This window comes from Cyphellophora attinorum (genome assembly GCF_001299255.1).
Source record: "Cyphellophora attinorum strain CBS 131958 chromosome Unknown Contig14, whole genome shotgun sequence".
Lineage (NCBI taxonomy): Eukaryota > Fungi > Ascomycota > Eurotiomycetes > Chaetothyriales > Cyphellophoraceae > Cyphellophora > Cyphellophora attinorum.
In genome coordinates, this window is record NW_017253242.1 from 673373 (window position 1) to 688785 (window position 15413).

General features: G+C 53.7%; 7 protein-coding genes across 7 annotated transcripts; 2 read left to right on the top strand and 5 right to left on the bottom strand.

Moving 5' to 3' along the window:
• Positions 1 to 669: 669 nt before the first annotated feature.
• On the bottom strand, positions 670 to 1662 carry AB675_3513 (uncharacterized protein; the record flags this gene model as incomplete). The annotated part of the gene is made up of 1 exon (XM_018143570.1): positions 670 to 1662. The coding sequence occupies one exon, from the start codon at positions 1660 to 1662 to the stop codon at positions 670 to 672; it is 993 nt and encodes a 330-aa protein (XP_017999571.1).
• Positions 1663 to 1902: 240 nt separating this feature from the next.
• AB675_3514 (uncharacterized protein) lies at positions 1903 to 2871 on the bottom strand (the record flags this gene model as incomplete). Its single annotated transcript, XM_018143571.1, has 1 exon — positions 1903 to 2871. One exon carries the CDS (start codon positions 2869 to 2871, stop codon positions 1903 to 1905), a length of 969 nt encoding a protein of 322 aa, XP_017999777.1.
• A 566-nt stretch (positions 2872 to 3437) lies between these two features.
• Positions 3438 to 6957, bottom strand: AB675_3515 (uncharacterized protein; the record flags this gene model as incomplete). The annotated part of the gene is made up of 3 exons (XM_018143572.1): positions 3438 to 5555; positions 5600 to 6004; positions 6052 to 6957. 3 exons carry the CDS (start codon positions 6955 to 6957, stop codon positions 3438 to 3440), a joined length of 3429 nt encoding a protein of 1142 aa, XP_017999695.1.
• Positions 6958 to 8193: 1236 nt separating this feature from the next.
• Positions 8194 to 9786, top strand: AB675_3516 (uncharacterized protein; the record flags this gene model as incomplete). The annotated part of the gene is made up of 1 exon (XM_018143573.1): positions 8194 to 9786. One exon carries the CDS (start codon positions 8194 to 8196, stop codon positions 9784 to 9786), a length of 1593 nt encoding a protein of 530 aa, XP_017999740.1.
• Positions 9787 to 10180: 394 nt separating this feature from the next.
• On the bottom strand, positions 10181 to 10703 carry AB675_3517 (uncharacterized protein; the record flags this gene model as incomplete). The annotated part of the gene is made up of 2 exons (XM_018143574.1): positions 10181 to 10592; positions 10651 to 10703. The coding sequence occupies 2 exons, from the start codon at positions 10701 to 10703 to the stop codon at positions 10181 to 10183; spliced, it is 465 nt and encodes a 154-aa protein (XP_017999608.1).
• An 852-nt stretch (positions 10704 to 11555) lies between these two features.
• Positions 11556 to 12068, bottom strand: AB675_3518 (uncharacterized protein; the record flags this gene model as incomplete). Its single annotated transcript, XM_018143575.1, has 1 exon — positions 11556 to 12068. One exon carries the CDS (start codon positions 12066 to 12068, stop codon positions 11556 to 11558), a length of 513 nt encoding a protein of 170 aa, XP_017999504.1.
• Positions 12069 to 14682: 2614 nt separating this feature from the next.
• Positions 14683 to 15074, top strand: AB675_3519 (uncharacterized protein; the record flags this gene model as incomplete). The annotated part of the gene is made up of 2 exons (XM_018143576.1): positions 14683 to 14757; positions 14808 to 15074. 2 exons carry the CDS (start codon positions 14683 to 14685, stop codon positions 15072 to 15074), a joined length of 342 nt encoding a protein of 113 aa, XP_017999523.1.
• Between the last annotated feature and the right edge of the window lie 339 nt (positions 15075 to 15413).

The following is a 15413-nucleotide window of genomic DNA, read 5'->3' on the forward strand; positions in this document are numbered from 1 at the left end:
CACAATTTATTCTGTGGCACATCGTCTCGTGGCGCCATAATAACATCCATTTTCACCGCAGAGTCGAAGCAAGCTGGCTCAATCTCTGTATCGAAAATTCCTAGCGCCGCTTGCGTCTTTGTCTCTATTGACGAAGTGCTTTTGAGCATGCGGACGATTCAATGGCACTTCCAGTCGGAAGCGTTCTCGCGCCAAAAGCCCTGCTGGTCGCTTGGAACCTGGGCCCCTGTGCTCGTGTACACACTGATCTGCTGAGGTTCTCGTCCTAGCCAATCTTTCGTGCTCATACGGCAGTTGTGTGACGCGCTCCTGTTGCGAGCTTTTCCGCCACAGTAACATTGATGACAACTCGAAGCCCTTAGGTCCTCCTTACGTGTTCCTTGCTGGACGAATTGGCCTGGCGACAGGAAAACGTATAGCGTCGAGGGGTGAGGTTGGTGAGCTGGGCGGACTCGGCGAGCTCGAAGAAGAACTCGAGGAGCTGCTTACCGATTGCGGTACGCCATATGGAGGTCCCGACAGCGTATGTGACTTTCGTCCATATACCTTCTCTGGAGCTGGGCGACGTGCCTTCTCTGCCTTCCACTCGGAGAGCATCTTCTCGTACTTCTTCTTGAGTTCGTCGAAGCGCTGCAAGCCTTTTCGCGTCTCTTCGTTCGCTTGTTTCTCCTATTGCTGTGCGGCCCCAAGCTTGGTCTTCAAGTCCGCAACTTCACCGCGCAGGTCTTGGTTCGTGTCGGTGAGTTCCTCGATTGTGGCATTGAGCACCGATTCGGTTTGCTCAAGTTTGCACACTGCGGCTTGGCGATCATCGACGTACCTCAAAAATTCGCCGGTCTCGTCAAAAACTATCTTCATGATGGTGAACGCGAACTGTGGGTGTCGATTGAAAAGATCGTCGATTACGGCAATTTGGCGTGTCTGCTTGTCTGTGCAACCCTTAGAATCCGCCGGGCTGTGTTGCCAATGGCCTTTAATGCTTGACCGGAAGAACCACTTTCTGTCCTCGCCTTTCAGTCCAGCAAAAAGCTCAGTCAGCATAAACTTCCGTAGCTCCGCCTCCTTCGCATTTTGCTCGTCTTCCCATAGTCTGTGTAGAAGCAGTAGGACTTGATCGATTTCCTTCGCGACGTCTATGCGTACGAAGCTCCCAACAGTAGGACCGATCGGTCGATGAAAGTGTTGTCTCAATTGATCATGTGCCGCGAGAGCAAGCCCGGGAAGGCCATATTTGTCGGCTGATCGAGCGGTCTCCAGTAGCGTGACTAAGTAGCCCGGCGGCATGAAGTCGTCGTGCAGATCTTTCTGAATGCATACGACTGAGTCGGTGTAGATGTAGCGGAAGACGATGTCTAGAGCTTCTGGATCATCGTCACTGAGATCGATCTCGCCTGTGATCGCCTCCTGGACAGTTGCTGTTAGCTGGTCTGAAGCAGACACGAGGTCCTTGAGCTTGAGATATCTCACCTTAAACTGCCCGCCACAGGCCGCCCGAAAGAAGTCGCATTTCGATGCAAGAATTACTCGGTGCAACTTCCACTCTCGCGCTTGGCATTTGATGGTCACATCTGAAAAGTCGCTATTGTAGAATAATGAAGCCAGAGCGGCGGTATTCGCGGCCATTGCCGTATCGTCTGGTATGCTGGACACTTCTGCGTCCATTGTTGTTCCCGCCACTTGCATGCGCCGAGTACTGGCGACGATCCGATAGGCGAGATAATTTGTGATGTCGGAGAGGGAAATCTGAAGTTAACGCCGCGATGTTTTTATGTCGAGAGAAGGCGCAGATGCTACACGTGAAAAAGCCTCCTGGCAACCACGTCTCCGATGCGTCACTTGCGCGTCCATGACCAGGCTCTACAGAAGGTAGTCGGGTAACTCACTTCACCTCAAGTCACCCTATCAAACAACCTTCGCCTCACTCCTCGGCGGCCTCTCCCCAAAGATCGTACTTCCAATCCTCACCTCACTACTGCCCAGCCGTATCGCGCTCTCAAAGTCGTCACTCATGCCCATGCTCAACTCCAGTTCCTCTTCGCCACCATCCAGCCCCAACTCTTTCGCCAGCCACGTCCTCACCTCCTTTAGCTTAACGAAGTCCTCGTTCTCCTCTCCCTCTTTCGCGGCTTGTGATCTGGCTATCGCGCCGATGGTCATCAGACCTTGTAGCTTCAGCGTTTGTGAGCAGTCGTCCCGTATACACTTGGCCAACGTCAGCAACTCATCGCTGTCGGGCTCGACACCAGACTTGTTCTCCTCCCCGCTTGTGTTGACCTGAATGAAAATCCTCAATCTTCCATCGTCACCCTCTCCGTCATGCGCTCCATTCGCCGCCGACACATCTTGGCCCTCCTCCCTCAACCACTCCCTCCCCTCCCAACCCTTGCTCAGCCCTCTAGCCTTCTTCTCCGAATCCACACTCTCAACGCACCACAACCCCTTCGCGTCCCTGGCCAGCTGCGTCGCCTTATTGCTCTGTAGGCCACCAATGAAATGCCACCGTATGCGCCTTCCCACTTTCGTGCCTTCGTGCTCGGCGTCCCACAGGATCTTGGACTTTTCGAGGAGTTCTTGTACGTAGTTCTCGCCGAAGTGGCGTTGCGGTGGAGGCTGCAAGGAGTCGTTTTCAGTGGAAGTGCTTGAGCTGGAAGCGAGGGCGAGGATGTCGGTCGCGGGTTTTAGTTTGGAAACTGCAACGAGGCGCGGCGGGTGTTGGGAAGAGGATGTGGCTGCCTGTATGCGGCTGTGTATGGAGGCAATGTTAGCTTTCAGGGTGCTGAGGCGGGAAGGGTCAACGCGGAGGGGCGGCATGTCGGATTCGGAGGAGTTGCTGTTGTTCTCAGCGGTGGACGGGTCGTTGGAGGAGGTCATGGCTGGGACATCCGCTTGCAAGGTGCTGTATCGTGATGGCCTGGATGCTGGGTATATGGAAGGATCTAAGAAGGCCCTGCTATGAGATGTTGGCTCTCAGCTCCTGGTTTGGGCAGGGGAGTGTTGTGTATTCTCAGGCTCGAGGCATGTAGACAAATCTTTGGGTGATGTGAACGATAGAAGTTTCTCCAAGATGTCCTGGTGACGTCGTCATGCCTGTCATCCGGTCTGAGATGCCAGTGTGGCCTGGGCGGTGCGATCGTTTTTGAGGTCGCCTACTTTCGTCACGACAAGTACTGTAATGAAACTTAAACAAAGAGCCCCCGTCGCATGTGCCGATGTAAACCAAGCAGACACTAAAGGTCGACGAAAAAGGTTTTTGGGCAAGTTGGCACGACCAGGTATGACTGAACGTTGCCGAACCTGAACAAATATAATTGCTTCTAGTCCGATCAGTCCGATCAACACGGTGCTGCATGTAGCCGGTTCCCAAATTCCCGAAATCAACGCCACGCTATGTGTCAAAATCTCAACCAGGGTATATCTCGTCGCGGCCGACGCTAAGCTCACAGGAACAGCAACCACCTGACTCCCCTGACACTGCCACTTATTATGGCCAAGAAGACCCTTATGATACTCACGACTGCCCAGATAGCCCACAACAAGCTCACAACCGTCATCTCCACGGCCCTGTACCACGTGCTTCTGACCCACCGCATCGGCCCTCCTACTCGTTTCATCATAGCGGCATCGATCGCCTCATTGACACCCTTCACTGCCAATGTACTGGTAGAGGCCAGCCTGATACTCAGTTCGCCGGCTTCGTCAGCACTCTGCCTCACACGCGGAGTCATCTTGTTCTCAACGAGATCTTCCTGCTCCTGGAGAAGTCGTGCTAAGGCCGGTGCCGTGGTGCCAGAGAACTCTTGTAATTTAGTGGTGAATGTCTCGTGGTCTTCCGTGAGTCTCTCCATGATCTGCCGTGCCGCAACGACTTTCTCCTCGCGTCGAGCAACCATCGCTAGGTCGGCGCGGGCGTGTGAGTCCCTGCCGAAGCCGGTCATGGCATCTGTCATGTACTGCGGCCGCTTGCGAGGCAAGTCTGCGTGTCGACTTATTTCCCTGGCTTTGACGGTGGAGGTATAGATGAATGCCACAGCACGGTTGATGTCGCGGAAGGTGACGTAAGGTGATTCGTCGAGGTCGTGCGTGGCCATGCGGGTGAGGTCGAGTCCAACCTTGTCGCCAAGTGCTGTGTTTAGCTTGTTGGTCGCTTCCTGAGAACGGGTCAAGACCAAGCCAAGGCCAGCGGATTCGCGAGATCGCTGAGGCGTGAGACGGCTGCCGCTGCTAGATCGATCGCCCGTGTCCAGCTTCGGAGGCGCTAGTCTGTCCATTCTAGGACTTCTCGAATTGGATCGGTGTTCAGCAGCTTGGCGCGAAATGTGATCATCCCGAGTCGCCGTTGGAGTGAGTAGCGCGGTCTTCTTCTCTTGAGCTTCGCGGTCCTTGTCAAAGGGTGATGTAAAGCTAGGGAGGTTCGGATTGTTGTACTTCGGCCGTCCGCTCGAAGGTGGACTTTTGTTGTTCACCTTCGGCGAATCGCTCTTCGTGCTCGAGACTGTTGATGATCTTGACCGAACTATATGCGCGGGCGGAGTCTTGAGCACAGCACCATTCATAGGCTCCGTCTCCTCATCAGTCTCGTACCCAGAGCCCTCTTCCGATGGCTTGCGTCCGCGGTAGGCCGGAGGCGGGTCTTTCTTCCAGATGTAGTCGCCGACTTTCGAGACTTCGTGTCCAACGATCTCGGCGATCCGGCCACCTTTGAAAATGCCGCGAAGCTTGTGATGGTCTGAAGGAGCGCTTGACTTGGTACTGTAGCGGCTCATGGGATGACTTTCGTAAACAGCATTCGCGACAGGTAGATCAGAGTCACGTTTTGTCATCGGACTTTGCCCACGCGTCATTGGACTGGTACCACGAGAGGCGTCGGTGGAGTCGTCTTTAGCTTTCTCACCTGGTGCAGACACGGACGACTTCTTTGACGAGGCGCCAAAGTCCACAGCAGAGATCGACTCCTGTTTATGATGTCTGTGCAGTGGCTTGAGAATCGCAGCTACATGACTTTGCCTTTTTGCTGGCGAAGTTGATCGACTCGGTGGAGGTGATTCGAGATTTATGGCAATGCTTGGCCAGTGCGTGTGGGTCGGCGAGTTCGGTGCAGTGGTATCGTATTCCGCAGAGGCACGAGGCTGTTCCTCAAGGACCGGGAACTTATCGACCGCATCTTGCGGACGGTGCTCTTCTCGTGTTGTGGACGTGCTCTTGCGGTTCTTCGAAGCGGATTCCCTCTTCAAAAAGCGTCCTACTCGTGACGGGCCATGATCAAGAGATGCCCGTTTGGAAGCTTGCCTCGATGAGGGAGCGCTCTGATCACTTGCTGTTGTGTCGTGAAGGTTCCGCACTGGTGGCAGGGTGGGAACCTGGCCGGGAGAGACATCTATGTTCTGCTTTTGACGTTTTCTGAGCCTTTTCCTGCCTCTTTCTCTCTCATCCCCTGAGCTGCCTGATCCCGAAGAGTCATCCGAGCCGCTAGAGGCGGAATCATCCATCAGGACTTTCAAGCCCTTGGCAAAACCTCCTTCGTCGGCAGCGGCGATGGAGTCCTTGACCTTGCTTCGCTTTTTGCATTATGAGGCACATCATGATGCGCGGATCTGAAGACCGGCAGCTCAGAGACGGGATGAAGTGAAGAATCCTTGACTTCGTCCTCTGCGTCTGACCCTGGTGGCGACGGTTGCTGCAGGCCCTCTGGTAGATGAACAGGTGTCCGATTGCGCCAGCCAGAAAATTTGAATTGTGTATTAGGTGGGTATATGTTGTTGTTGTCCCTGTCCAAGATCCTCGATTTGTTGATACCTTGCTCCAACCAAAAGCAATCGGCAATCAGATCTCCCGGATGGAAAACGAAATCGGATCGTGGTCGACGAGATTTGATCGTCGAGTCCTGATGCGATCTAATCGCATATCTTTCCGTAGAAACACTTTGAGATGCCGCTCTACTGTTGCCGTTGCGCTCCTTCTCCCTCTCTACAAGAGGTGGGAGACGAACGCATTCATCTTCATCGTGCTGAGTCGCAGCATGACCTCCGATCACCGCATTGACCACGAGCGCACTTTCTCAACGTCATGCCAGCCCTCGGCTTCCGCATCAATGGCAGTCTTGCTCCAAAGACGCAACTTGCGATTGCGAATATACTGCAGCGGATTATAGGCTTTGCTTCGAGAGTCCGGGTTGGCAGGATTGACAGATGTACCTGGACGCCGGACAGGAGGCAAATGCGAGAGAAGGCGCCGATGCTCGTAGCTCAGCTCGAAGAAGGCCTTTGCTTTCTCAACTCGAGCTTGTGTTGGCGCAGATACATCTTGCTCCCAGTCATCGACGTCCATAGCATCATCGACATCGTCGACCAACGTAGCATCATTTGTGGGCGGTGTGTTCGGAATGCGCACCGGGCCGCCGATGCTGCTCCTAAGTGATGGTGTACGCTGAGTCTGAAGATATTGGGCGACGCTGCCAACACGTTGCTGGCGACTTCGAGCACTGCCGGTGTGTGCCGCAGAGACATTTCTGCCGGGTATGGGTTGAGTAGCAGAAATGTACCGTCGTTCGGACGCCTGCCGCCGTCTCGCCTCGCTCAGACTTAAAGCCATGTTGACTATCTGGGCAGGATCTGAGTCAAAACCTGCACTTGCGACTGGTCGTTTTCTGATCTCGATCTTCTGCTCCGGTATCTCGAGACTGACTCCCCGGTCTGGCGTTAGGCTCGATCGAGGTCGCATGTTCGCATCAACTCCGTCCGCGACATGATCTGCGTCGTTGCTCGTCACTTGCACACTCAGTGGTGAGCTCCCTATGCTCGAGCTTGGACGTGACTCGGATTGCCGTAATCTCGTGACAGGCGTGTGATATGGCTGCAGAAGGTTCGAATCCTCGCTCTGACTAGCCGAAGTGTCCGTGCTCTTGCTCTTGCCCTTTCGGTCCATTTGCTGATCACTCGGCTTCTGGAAGATCTTTGGCATGCGACCGGACCTACCGATGCTGCCAAGCAGGAATCCGCCCGAGGCTCTCTTAGATGAACGGCGTCCTGCGCTGCCATGGTCGATGTGCTGCTTCTCCTGATCTGGACCGCTTACGGCCGGGCTAGCATGGACGCTGAGCCTTGTCGCATGCTCAGGCATGGAGTTCTCAGCATGCCCGTCAGCCACGGCTCTGTCCCTTTCTCGGCTGCGGCTGGTGCTGAGCCGCGATCGGCTGCGGAGGGAGCCAGAGGTGCTGCTCTCGGGCTTGGAATTGTCGCGCGACTGTGAGCGAGCAGGGTCGATAGATGTGAACGTGGGCAATGACAGCCGCGGCGGCGCATCGTTGCTTGATCCATTAGGTCCAGGCGAAGGCTGTAGACCACGCCCGGATGAAGACGCGGACATTGACCGTCAGTCGGTGCTCCAGGAGCAGCTTGGGAGCTCTCATCGGTGTTGCCGCGCTCTGAAAATGTTCGGGCTGCACATGGCGGATGCACTCACACGCCGCGTGGCTAGCTTTCAGATGTATATATTGCGGAGGACAGTGATGATCATAGGTGAGGGTGAGGCATGTGCAGGCCGTTTGGAGCTCAGTAGTTCGTCGCCCGATTACAAGGGCCAATTCGAGGGGCGCAGATTTCTACTCGTATCGCGGTATACTCCAGTGTGACAGGAACAGCAATCAATCATGAAGCATCTATCCGTGAATGACATGAGCAAGGTGGGTCACATCATTAGCCAATTTTCGCAGCTTGCCACTTTGGGCTGTTGTTCGCTCCTGCCTTCAGATAGGGCTACTACCTCGGGGCAGGTCTGCCAAATGGTCTTACTAGGTATCGCAATAGGATGCTGCCTCTAATTTCCTTAAGTAAGCGAATCAGCCACCATCGACCACCACCGGGCTCCTCGTATTTGTGTTGAATGCGAAAATGCCAGTGAGGATCTCCCATTCGCCACCGGGGGTCGCGCCATCGCCTTGTACGACGTTGGCATCACCTATCGGCTACGGACTGGCAGCTTGGCCCATGTCTTACTAAACATCCTCCGAAAATGACACGGATATGTAATTGTCTGTGTAGTGCTCAGCTGCAAGGAGAGCGGGCTATTAGTATCACTTAAGACAAAGACATGTTTCGACGATCGGACATCGATGCCAGACCTTGTGATACGCGCCATATCTAGAGGTCTTAAGTGATAACACACTAAGCTATCGCATTTGCAAGTTGCTGTGCTAAGATGATACGATTCTGTGAAGAGCTCCCTGGGCCGAAGAGGAGATCTAGGAGGGAAGCAGAACTCGAGAAATCTGCCCGCCTTTCCCACGCGGCGTTGGTGGCCTATGAGAAGAAGCGTCGCAAACAGTCTGTGTACAGGACTCTAGATGGACAGGCGCCTCAGCGCAAACCGAAAGTCTGGGCTTCGATACAAGTTCAGGACGACGAGGAGCCACCTGAGATAGAGGAATCAGAGCTTACATCGCTAGCTTCCGACTCTCGCCACAGCTCGTCACCAGCCAACCCTTCAACAGTACAATGGGACCACTTCGATGGACTGGCGCCACAACATCTGCCTCGATACGTGCGCGAGCTTATCGTGGAATCGCTTTCGCGTTCATGGCCGAAAGCCCTGCCGCATTCCTCCACCATGGACATGCGTCGCTCTGTCGCGCAGCTCATGGTCGGCAATCCAATCGTGCTTCACGGATTTATGACAGTAATGCCCTACACCTCGACTCGACCCCTCGACGAAGTGATGGACCGACGAATCATGATGCACCGTGGTCAGATGATCCGGATGCTGCGAGAGGAGATTGGAGCCAGTGGCGAGGAGCTTCTTTCAGACATCACGATCTTGTGTATCTTCATCTTCGTCATCATGCACGGTCGCATTCGTACGACGCCACCGTACGTCAGTCCATACCAGGAAACGCCTTTAGCCGTGAGACAACAACGAACACAGATCCGTGCCTCCATCGACTGGACCCAAGACAACCCTCATCTCGATGCTCTCAATATTGCCATTGCGCGAAGAGGTGGCTTGAGAGGCATACACGATGCGATGCTTGCAGGCTGGGTGTCCTACACCGACCTGTGGCTGTCTTCGATCGACTGGTCGAGGCCACTGATCTGGCGTGCTGGCTACATTGACGATACGCAAGCCGAGTTCGACAAGCTCGAACTCCAGACGGCATGCTGTTCCAGTCCTCTTGCCAGTGGCTTCCAACGTTCATTAGCTCCCGATGACTCACTTCTGAAGGGCCTACGCATGGCCGCAACAGTGACCACGTTTCTGGACAAATGGACTCGAAAAGAGCAGTACGATTCATCGTGGGACACACTCCTCAAAGGCCGAGACCTCGTCCAGCACGTTCTACTGGAGGAGGTACGCAATCCCTGGTTGTACTTGCCCGACTACACCATTGACATTTTCGACAGCGAAAGCATCGCTCATCGCTACCTGATCCATATTGCAGCACTGATCTACCAGGACCTCGTCCTGTTCCCAACTTTGCCGGAACCTCAGACTCGACCAAGGCTCTCCGCACGCCTCCGAAGTGCTCTGATGGCCATCGATCCGGCAGTAGAGTTCTTTGACCGTGACATTACGCTGTGGGTGACCGTCATGGGATCCATAGCAGCTTCGGAGACAGACAGATACTGGTGGATCCGGCGCCTGAGAGGACTCCTTATTGGTCGTTTCGATAATGTTGTTGCCAGCGACTTCTATGAGGTCCGATCTGAGCTGATTCAATTCCTGTGGTGGGACTTTGTGTGCCTTCCTCGTGTTTTGGATGTGTGGGAGGGAGTCTTCAGTGGAGACCCGCAATAGATCGGAAAAGAAAGCCTGTCCGCCACTGAAACACCGGTCTTAGGAAGGAGCTGACAATGGAGAGTGACAACAACGACGAGAAGAATCTACGGCTAGCGCCCAAGCCATGCAGAGCGGCGCTGTCCAATCTCGACAGCATGAGGAATACAGTTCGGAAACACATGAGCATTCGACTGGACTATTGTTGGCGGAGCTGTAGAATCGTGCTGTGATTCTCAGCCACTAAGGATGGGCATGCTGACCTCGATTGAGATTCCCCAGCTTCGAGGGATTCGCCACCTTCACCAAACTGTCTCTGCCAGTAAGAGCCGTCATGCCAATTTCAACAGCACCGAATGTCGGATGTTGATTGCTGGAAGCCGGATGCTGAACGCTAGCTGGCACATATGAGCGTTTAGACGCCTGTGGGGGCCTTGCCCATAACATCCCTGACAATCTGCGCGGTAGATGCGGCATGACTTATCGAAGTGGACAAGCCCGTCTGAAGCATCCGCCGATCCTCCTCGATCTTGAAGTCGATCCCTTCGGCGCTATCCAACAACTCTCTACGTTCTTGGTTGATTTCCCACCAGTCCGCTTTATTGGCCCGCTCAGCTTTGAGGTGTATGGTGCTCTGCCACAAGTCGATTGCGTCGGCGCGTTGTTGCAAAGTACCTTCAAGCTCTTCCTTTGACTTCAACCATTCGGCCTCTCGACGTTCAAGCTCTGCCCTCAACTTCTTGCAGGCAGCTTCTCGATCTTTGAGTTCCCGCTTCTTCTTCTTCACGCTTTCTGCAACATATGTAAGCTTCAGCAGCAGCACCTTCCTGGATATACATCAGCATCCTTATTGATAGGTACTTTCTGCATAGAAAGAGAACGCACTCGTCCATCTTCAGTGGGCGATTTGCTCGCTCTCGAGCCTTATCGTTGGCCATGGTCGTGGGTAGGTACAGTACTGGGCGGTTGTCGCAACTTCGTCGCTTGTATGAGTGGTAGAAGAGGTGGTCACTGCAGAGGGCTCGCAGAAGCGCACGAACTTATAGCGGCAGGGTCTTGGCACGAGGCAAACACTCTGAACATTCGGTCTCATTGTTGGTGGAGGAGCTCGTGACGTGCTAGCTGGTCTTCGACACTGCTTTACCATGCATCCAGAGTCCGCGGCTGTGTCTAGGTACGCACAACAATTATACGATGCGCCTTGCGGACCTTTCGACAGTTTTGCTTAACCAGGCACGTACTTAAGGTCATTGGCCCGGCAAAATGGCATAGCAGGTTCTGGAAGGTTTCCTGGCGAGTATTCAGTCAGCCTGGCTCCGCGATACTTGCTTACAGACACCATCTGAATGTAAACAAAGATGTATGTGCCAAACAGCGAAAAGGTCAATACTGCATTGGTAGCTTCACGGCGGATAATTCGTCGCCTCTTTCCAGTCTACCACAGATACTAGGTAGCATGTATTGTGACGCTTCAGTTTCGAAGTCAGGTCAGTATTTGGAATCGAGAGTACAAGATGGCATGGCAATATTCATTTAGGGGATCAGAGTTGGCCTCTAGCTACTTGCATCTGCAATGGTGGCTATCTTGTGGCATCATCCTGATGTGCTATGTTCCATTGGAAGATCCGTGATTCGAGGTGCCTGTGGTCAAGTTGTCCCGTTGTTGTGTTTTAAACGAGCTCTGGTTCAAGAGGTCGCGCAGATGCTAGATACCATGGACCATTGACCTCTGCCTTCCAGAGCATGCACCGCACTGTAAAGTCGATAATCGATCTTCTCTCGGTGGTGGGCTACTTACGCACACGTGCGATGAATCTAGCGACATTCATCTCAAACATGACTGCGCTGAACTTCAATAGCTCAGCATATACCACCAGGCGCTTCTCCGGCTCGTCCGCGACCTTGTTGTTGACGTCAACATCGCAGGAGGCTACGAACTCCCGAGCCCCTGCGTTTGCTCGATCGATGTCAGCTTGACTGAGCGCGAACATGTCTTGGCTCTCCTTCGACACTGTCGCCACGATATCTTTGAGATGCTTGAGACTTGTTTGAACCCGCAGTCGACTGTCGCTGACTTCTCTGGCAGCTTGCGCACCAACTCCAGAGTTTAGCTTTGAGAGTGCGATTTGCGTCTGTGCCATCATTAGGATATTGCCCAACATCATCGCGGAAGGTCTGCTTGCCTGTTTGAGACTCTCAACCTGCGCCTCGCCTCGAGTAATGAAAGCCTCTGGATAATTCGGGATCTTGGTAAGAGTTGGAGCGGACTCGCCGCTGTCCTCGGCAGGTTGTTCGCTGGACATGATGTCTGAAGGGTCGGTGTGAGAAGGTCTGCAGGGGTGTATGAAGGAGATCTGTGCTTACCGTAGACTCGAAGGAGTCGGCTGCAAACGCACACCCTGTCTGCGCCCGTGGTAGGTAGGAAGTTTGTCTGGAGAAAGTGGTAGAAGTTGCAACTGCCTTGTGTACGAAGGAGAGATTGTGGATTGCCAAGAAGTTCATTCAACGTTGCATCGGATCTTCACACCGGGCAAAAGAAGAGAAAGGCAATTGAATGGTCGCTCAGGCTAAGCACACCAAGCCTAACGGAAACCCGCAACAAAGTGAATCAATCGCCTTCCGGCTGCGCCTCTGCTCACTTGGTCGTTGTGATCGTGCTCCGGAGTCCTTCTCTCCATTTGCCCCGTGGTTCAAACTAGAGGCTGTCAATTACAAGCTGCGACACCGGATCTCTCGTCGCAACGGACGCCGTGATTGGCTTCGGTAATTTGCTCTGACACATGCCAGTTGCGCCAATTGATGCCCCGTCTGTACGAACATCTCGCCGGCGGCTTAGATGCCTCGAACTGCGGTTTGAGATCTTCCAACTCACATATATCGACATCTGGACATGTCGGGTCAAGCGCCTCCGCTCGCTTTGCTAATCGTAAAACCTGCCACTGGCTGCCCTCGCAGCATTTGTCGGACCAATTACCTCGACTCCGGCCAGAATCTCCGTGCCATTCCTGCACTCATCACCATCGCTGGAAACTATAGTGTGGGTATCTGGCCTTCATGGAGACGTGAAGTGTGACGCTGCGTACTCGGTGAAATCCACGCAGACCGCCAGGAAATTTGTTCCATTGCTGTCGAGGACACCTCCGCGGCCAAGAACGCCGTTCCTGGGCTTGCACTAGTATCCGCGATCCTGACTGCCTCGATCTACATCTCCGGACGTCCCCAGGACAAGGACGTAAAGTGCGGCAAGGCGCTCTTGGCAACAAGGCAAACAGGCACTCAGCCTTGGACATGGAATCTCAGCCTTGCGAGCTTGGAGCGCAACCCGCTACCGCAATTTTTGCTACTTCCCTCGTCTCGTGCATCAGTAGGCTTCGCGTCCGCTCCTACTCACAGTGCTCGATCTCATGGCGCTGATTGGCTGGAAGTTGCTGCGCATGTGCTGCAGCAAGTAGTTCAGATTGCGAGATGCAGCATTGTGACCTTCGGATGGGAACCAATCGGCGACGCGGACGCGAATTGAGAAGGTACGTTCACGTTATCAAAGCTTGTCGACATTCGCCGTCAGTCTGACTCATCGTCTGTCTAATCTCATTCCTGTCCATGATGCATCCCCGAGGCACGAAGCAGCTATATGCCTTGGAGAGGAACACGTTGGAGGAAAGGACGAAAAGCCGCTTTGCCGAACGAAGCAACAGCTATGTGCCATGAAGGAAAATGTGTAGGAGGTAAGGTCTAAAGGATTCTTTGCCGAACGACGAACAGCTAGGTATCACGAAGGAAAATGCCCTGGGAAGTAAGGACCGTAAGCCCATTCGAGGAACGATGAACAGCTAAGTGCCATTGAGGATCTTTGCTGAGAGGCAAGTATTATGAGCCCTTTCGCCGAACGTCGAACAGGCATGTGCCATGGAGGAAGATTTCTGGAAGGTAAGGATCAAAAGCTACATCGCCAAAGGGTGCAATAGGCAGGTACGTTGGAGGGTAATACCTATGGTTAGAGACTAGGTGCTTCTCCAACGAATGAAGCGGCTAGGTGCCTTCGAAGGATGTTTCTATGGGGTAAAGGGGCAAAAGCTGCGTCTTGGGAAAGGCGATGCGTAGCATCTGCGTGGCCCTGTTCCTCCAATCAAAGCCCGCACTCCTTCTCTACTCATCCTCTGCGGCTGAAGGAGAAGCTCAGCGGTATTCGTCCAATCACAGCTCGCACTCTTTGTCTACGCATCTTCTGCGGACGAAGGAGGAGCCGAGGGTGCTGTTCCAATCACAGCTCCCACTATCGGTCAATTCTTCTTCCGCGGCCGAAGGAGACGAGACTGGGGCGCTATGCAGCACCCCAGGAACAGCGTTATTCCTACCTACAACCGTCCCTTTCGATAATGAGCGTTGGCATAGTTCAGATTCGATGATGAATATTGATGAGCATCAGCAGTATCCACCAGCCACAGTGAGCATTGAAAGTTTCTACACTCGTCGGACAACATTGACAGTTTCCCACCCAAGGACGAGCACTGGCAGCTTTTACACCCGTCCAAAAAGCATTGGCAGCATCCACACCCAACGATGGCATTTGCAACATTCAAAGGCTTCTCGTTGGGAAGCATAAGACGGCGCAAACCTGTGAGCACCTGGCACAGAATTGATCGCTTCGTGACTTAGCTCGTTCACTTAGCTACAATCACTGCTCAAGAGCAAGGCTCCTTGACCATGTTTCCGCTTTCGGCCATATATACCTCGACGCTTCAGGCACAACAACCACCCGCCATCACTCCTACCACTCCCATTCACGACCACCGAAGGCTGCAAGGCCTGCTCTCCTCCTACCCTACGACTCACGACGAGACCCACCGGGAAAGCGAGCGAACATCCTCTCCCCCTACGTCCTACAGCGCTACCAATCCATAGCATATCTCCGGAGATATGGCGACCCAAGTCTATCGCTCATCGGACGCGTCAGTCGATATTCAGGCGGATGTTGTGCTCGACGCGTTGGAGGTATGTCCAATCTGCGGCGCGATGCCTTTCTCGAACTAACCGTTGCCCAGATCGAGGCCATGAAGAAGGTCATGTTCGAGAAGGCCAGGGCCAATGGGGATGGAGATGCCGAGGAGCTCAAACGGTCATACATGGTGTACAAGGATGGAGTCGATCATCGAATCGAGAAGCTGTTCTGGTTCCAGAACGGAGTCAAGGGATTCTTGGAGAGGGTGAAGGATGTCAAAGAAAAGGACATGTCTCCAGAGGACAAAGACTTGCTGGCTCGCCTGGGACAGATTCTGATCGCGCAAGCAGACCGCGAACGAGTGGAGTGAGAGTGGAAGTATCGGAACTGGAATCAGAACGGCAGCAGAGGTCTGCTTGACACCGGATGAATTTTCGAACGCCGAAGCGAGAAAGGCACAGTTCATGTAGCTATTCCTCCGATTTCGACAGATCTGGGTCAATGAGCCAAACACAGCATACGGAGATGATCAAACGAGACAATCACCGTTCACAGGCATCAGAATGACATGATTTTAAACGCGAGAAACTCAGCAGCCTCCTTTGATGAACGGAAGCTCTCGCCTGAATTGCTGAGCACTGGGGAGCTCGAATCTCGGAACAGTAGGCGCCGAAGCTATCTCATCCCGAGTGGTAGGAATGGTACTAGT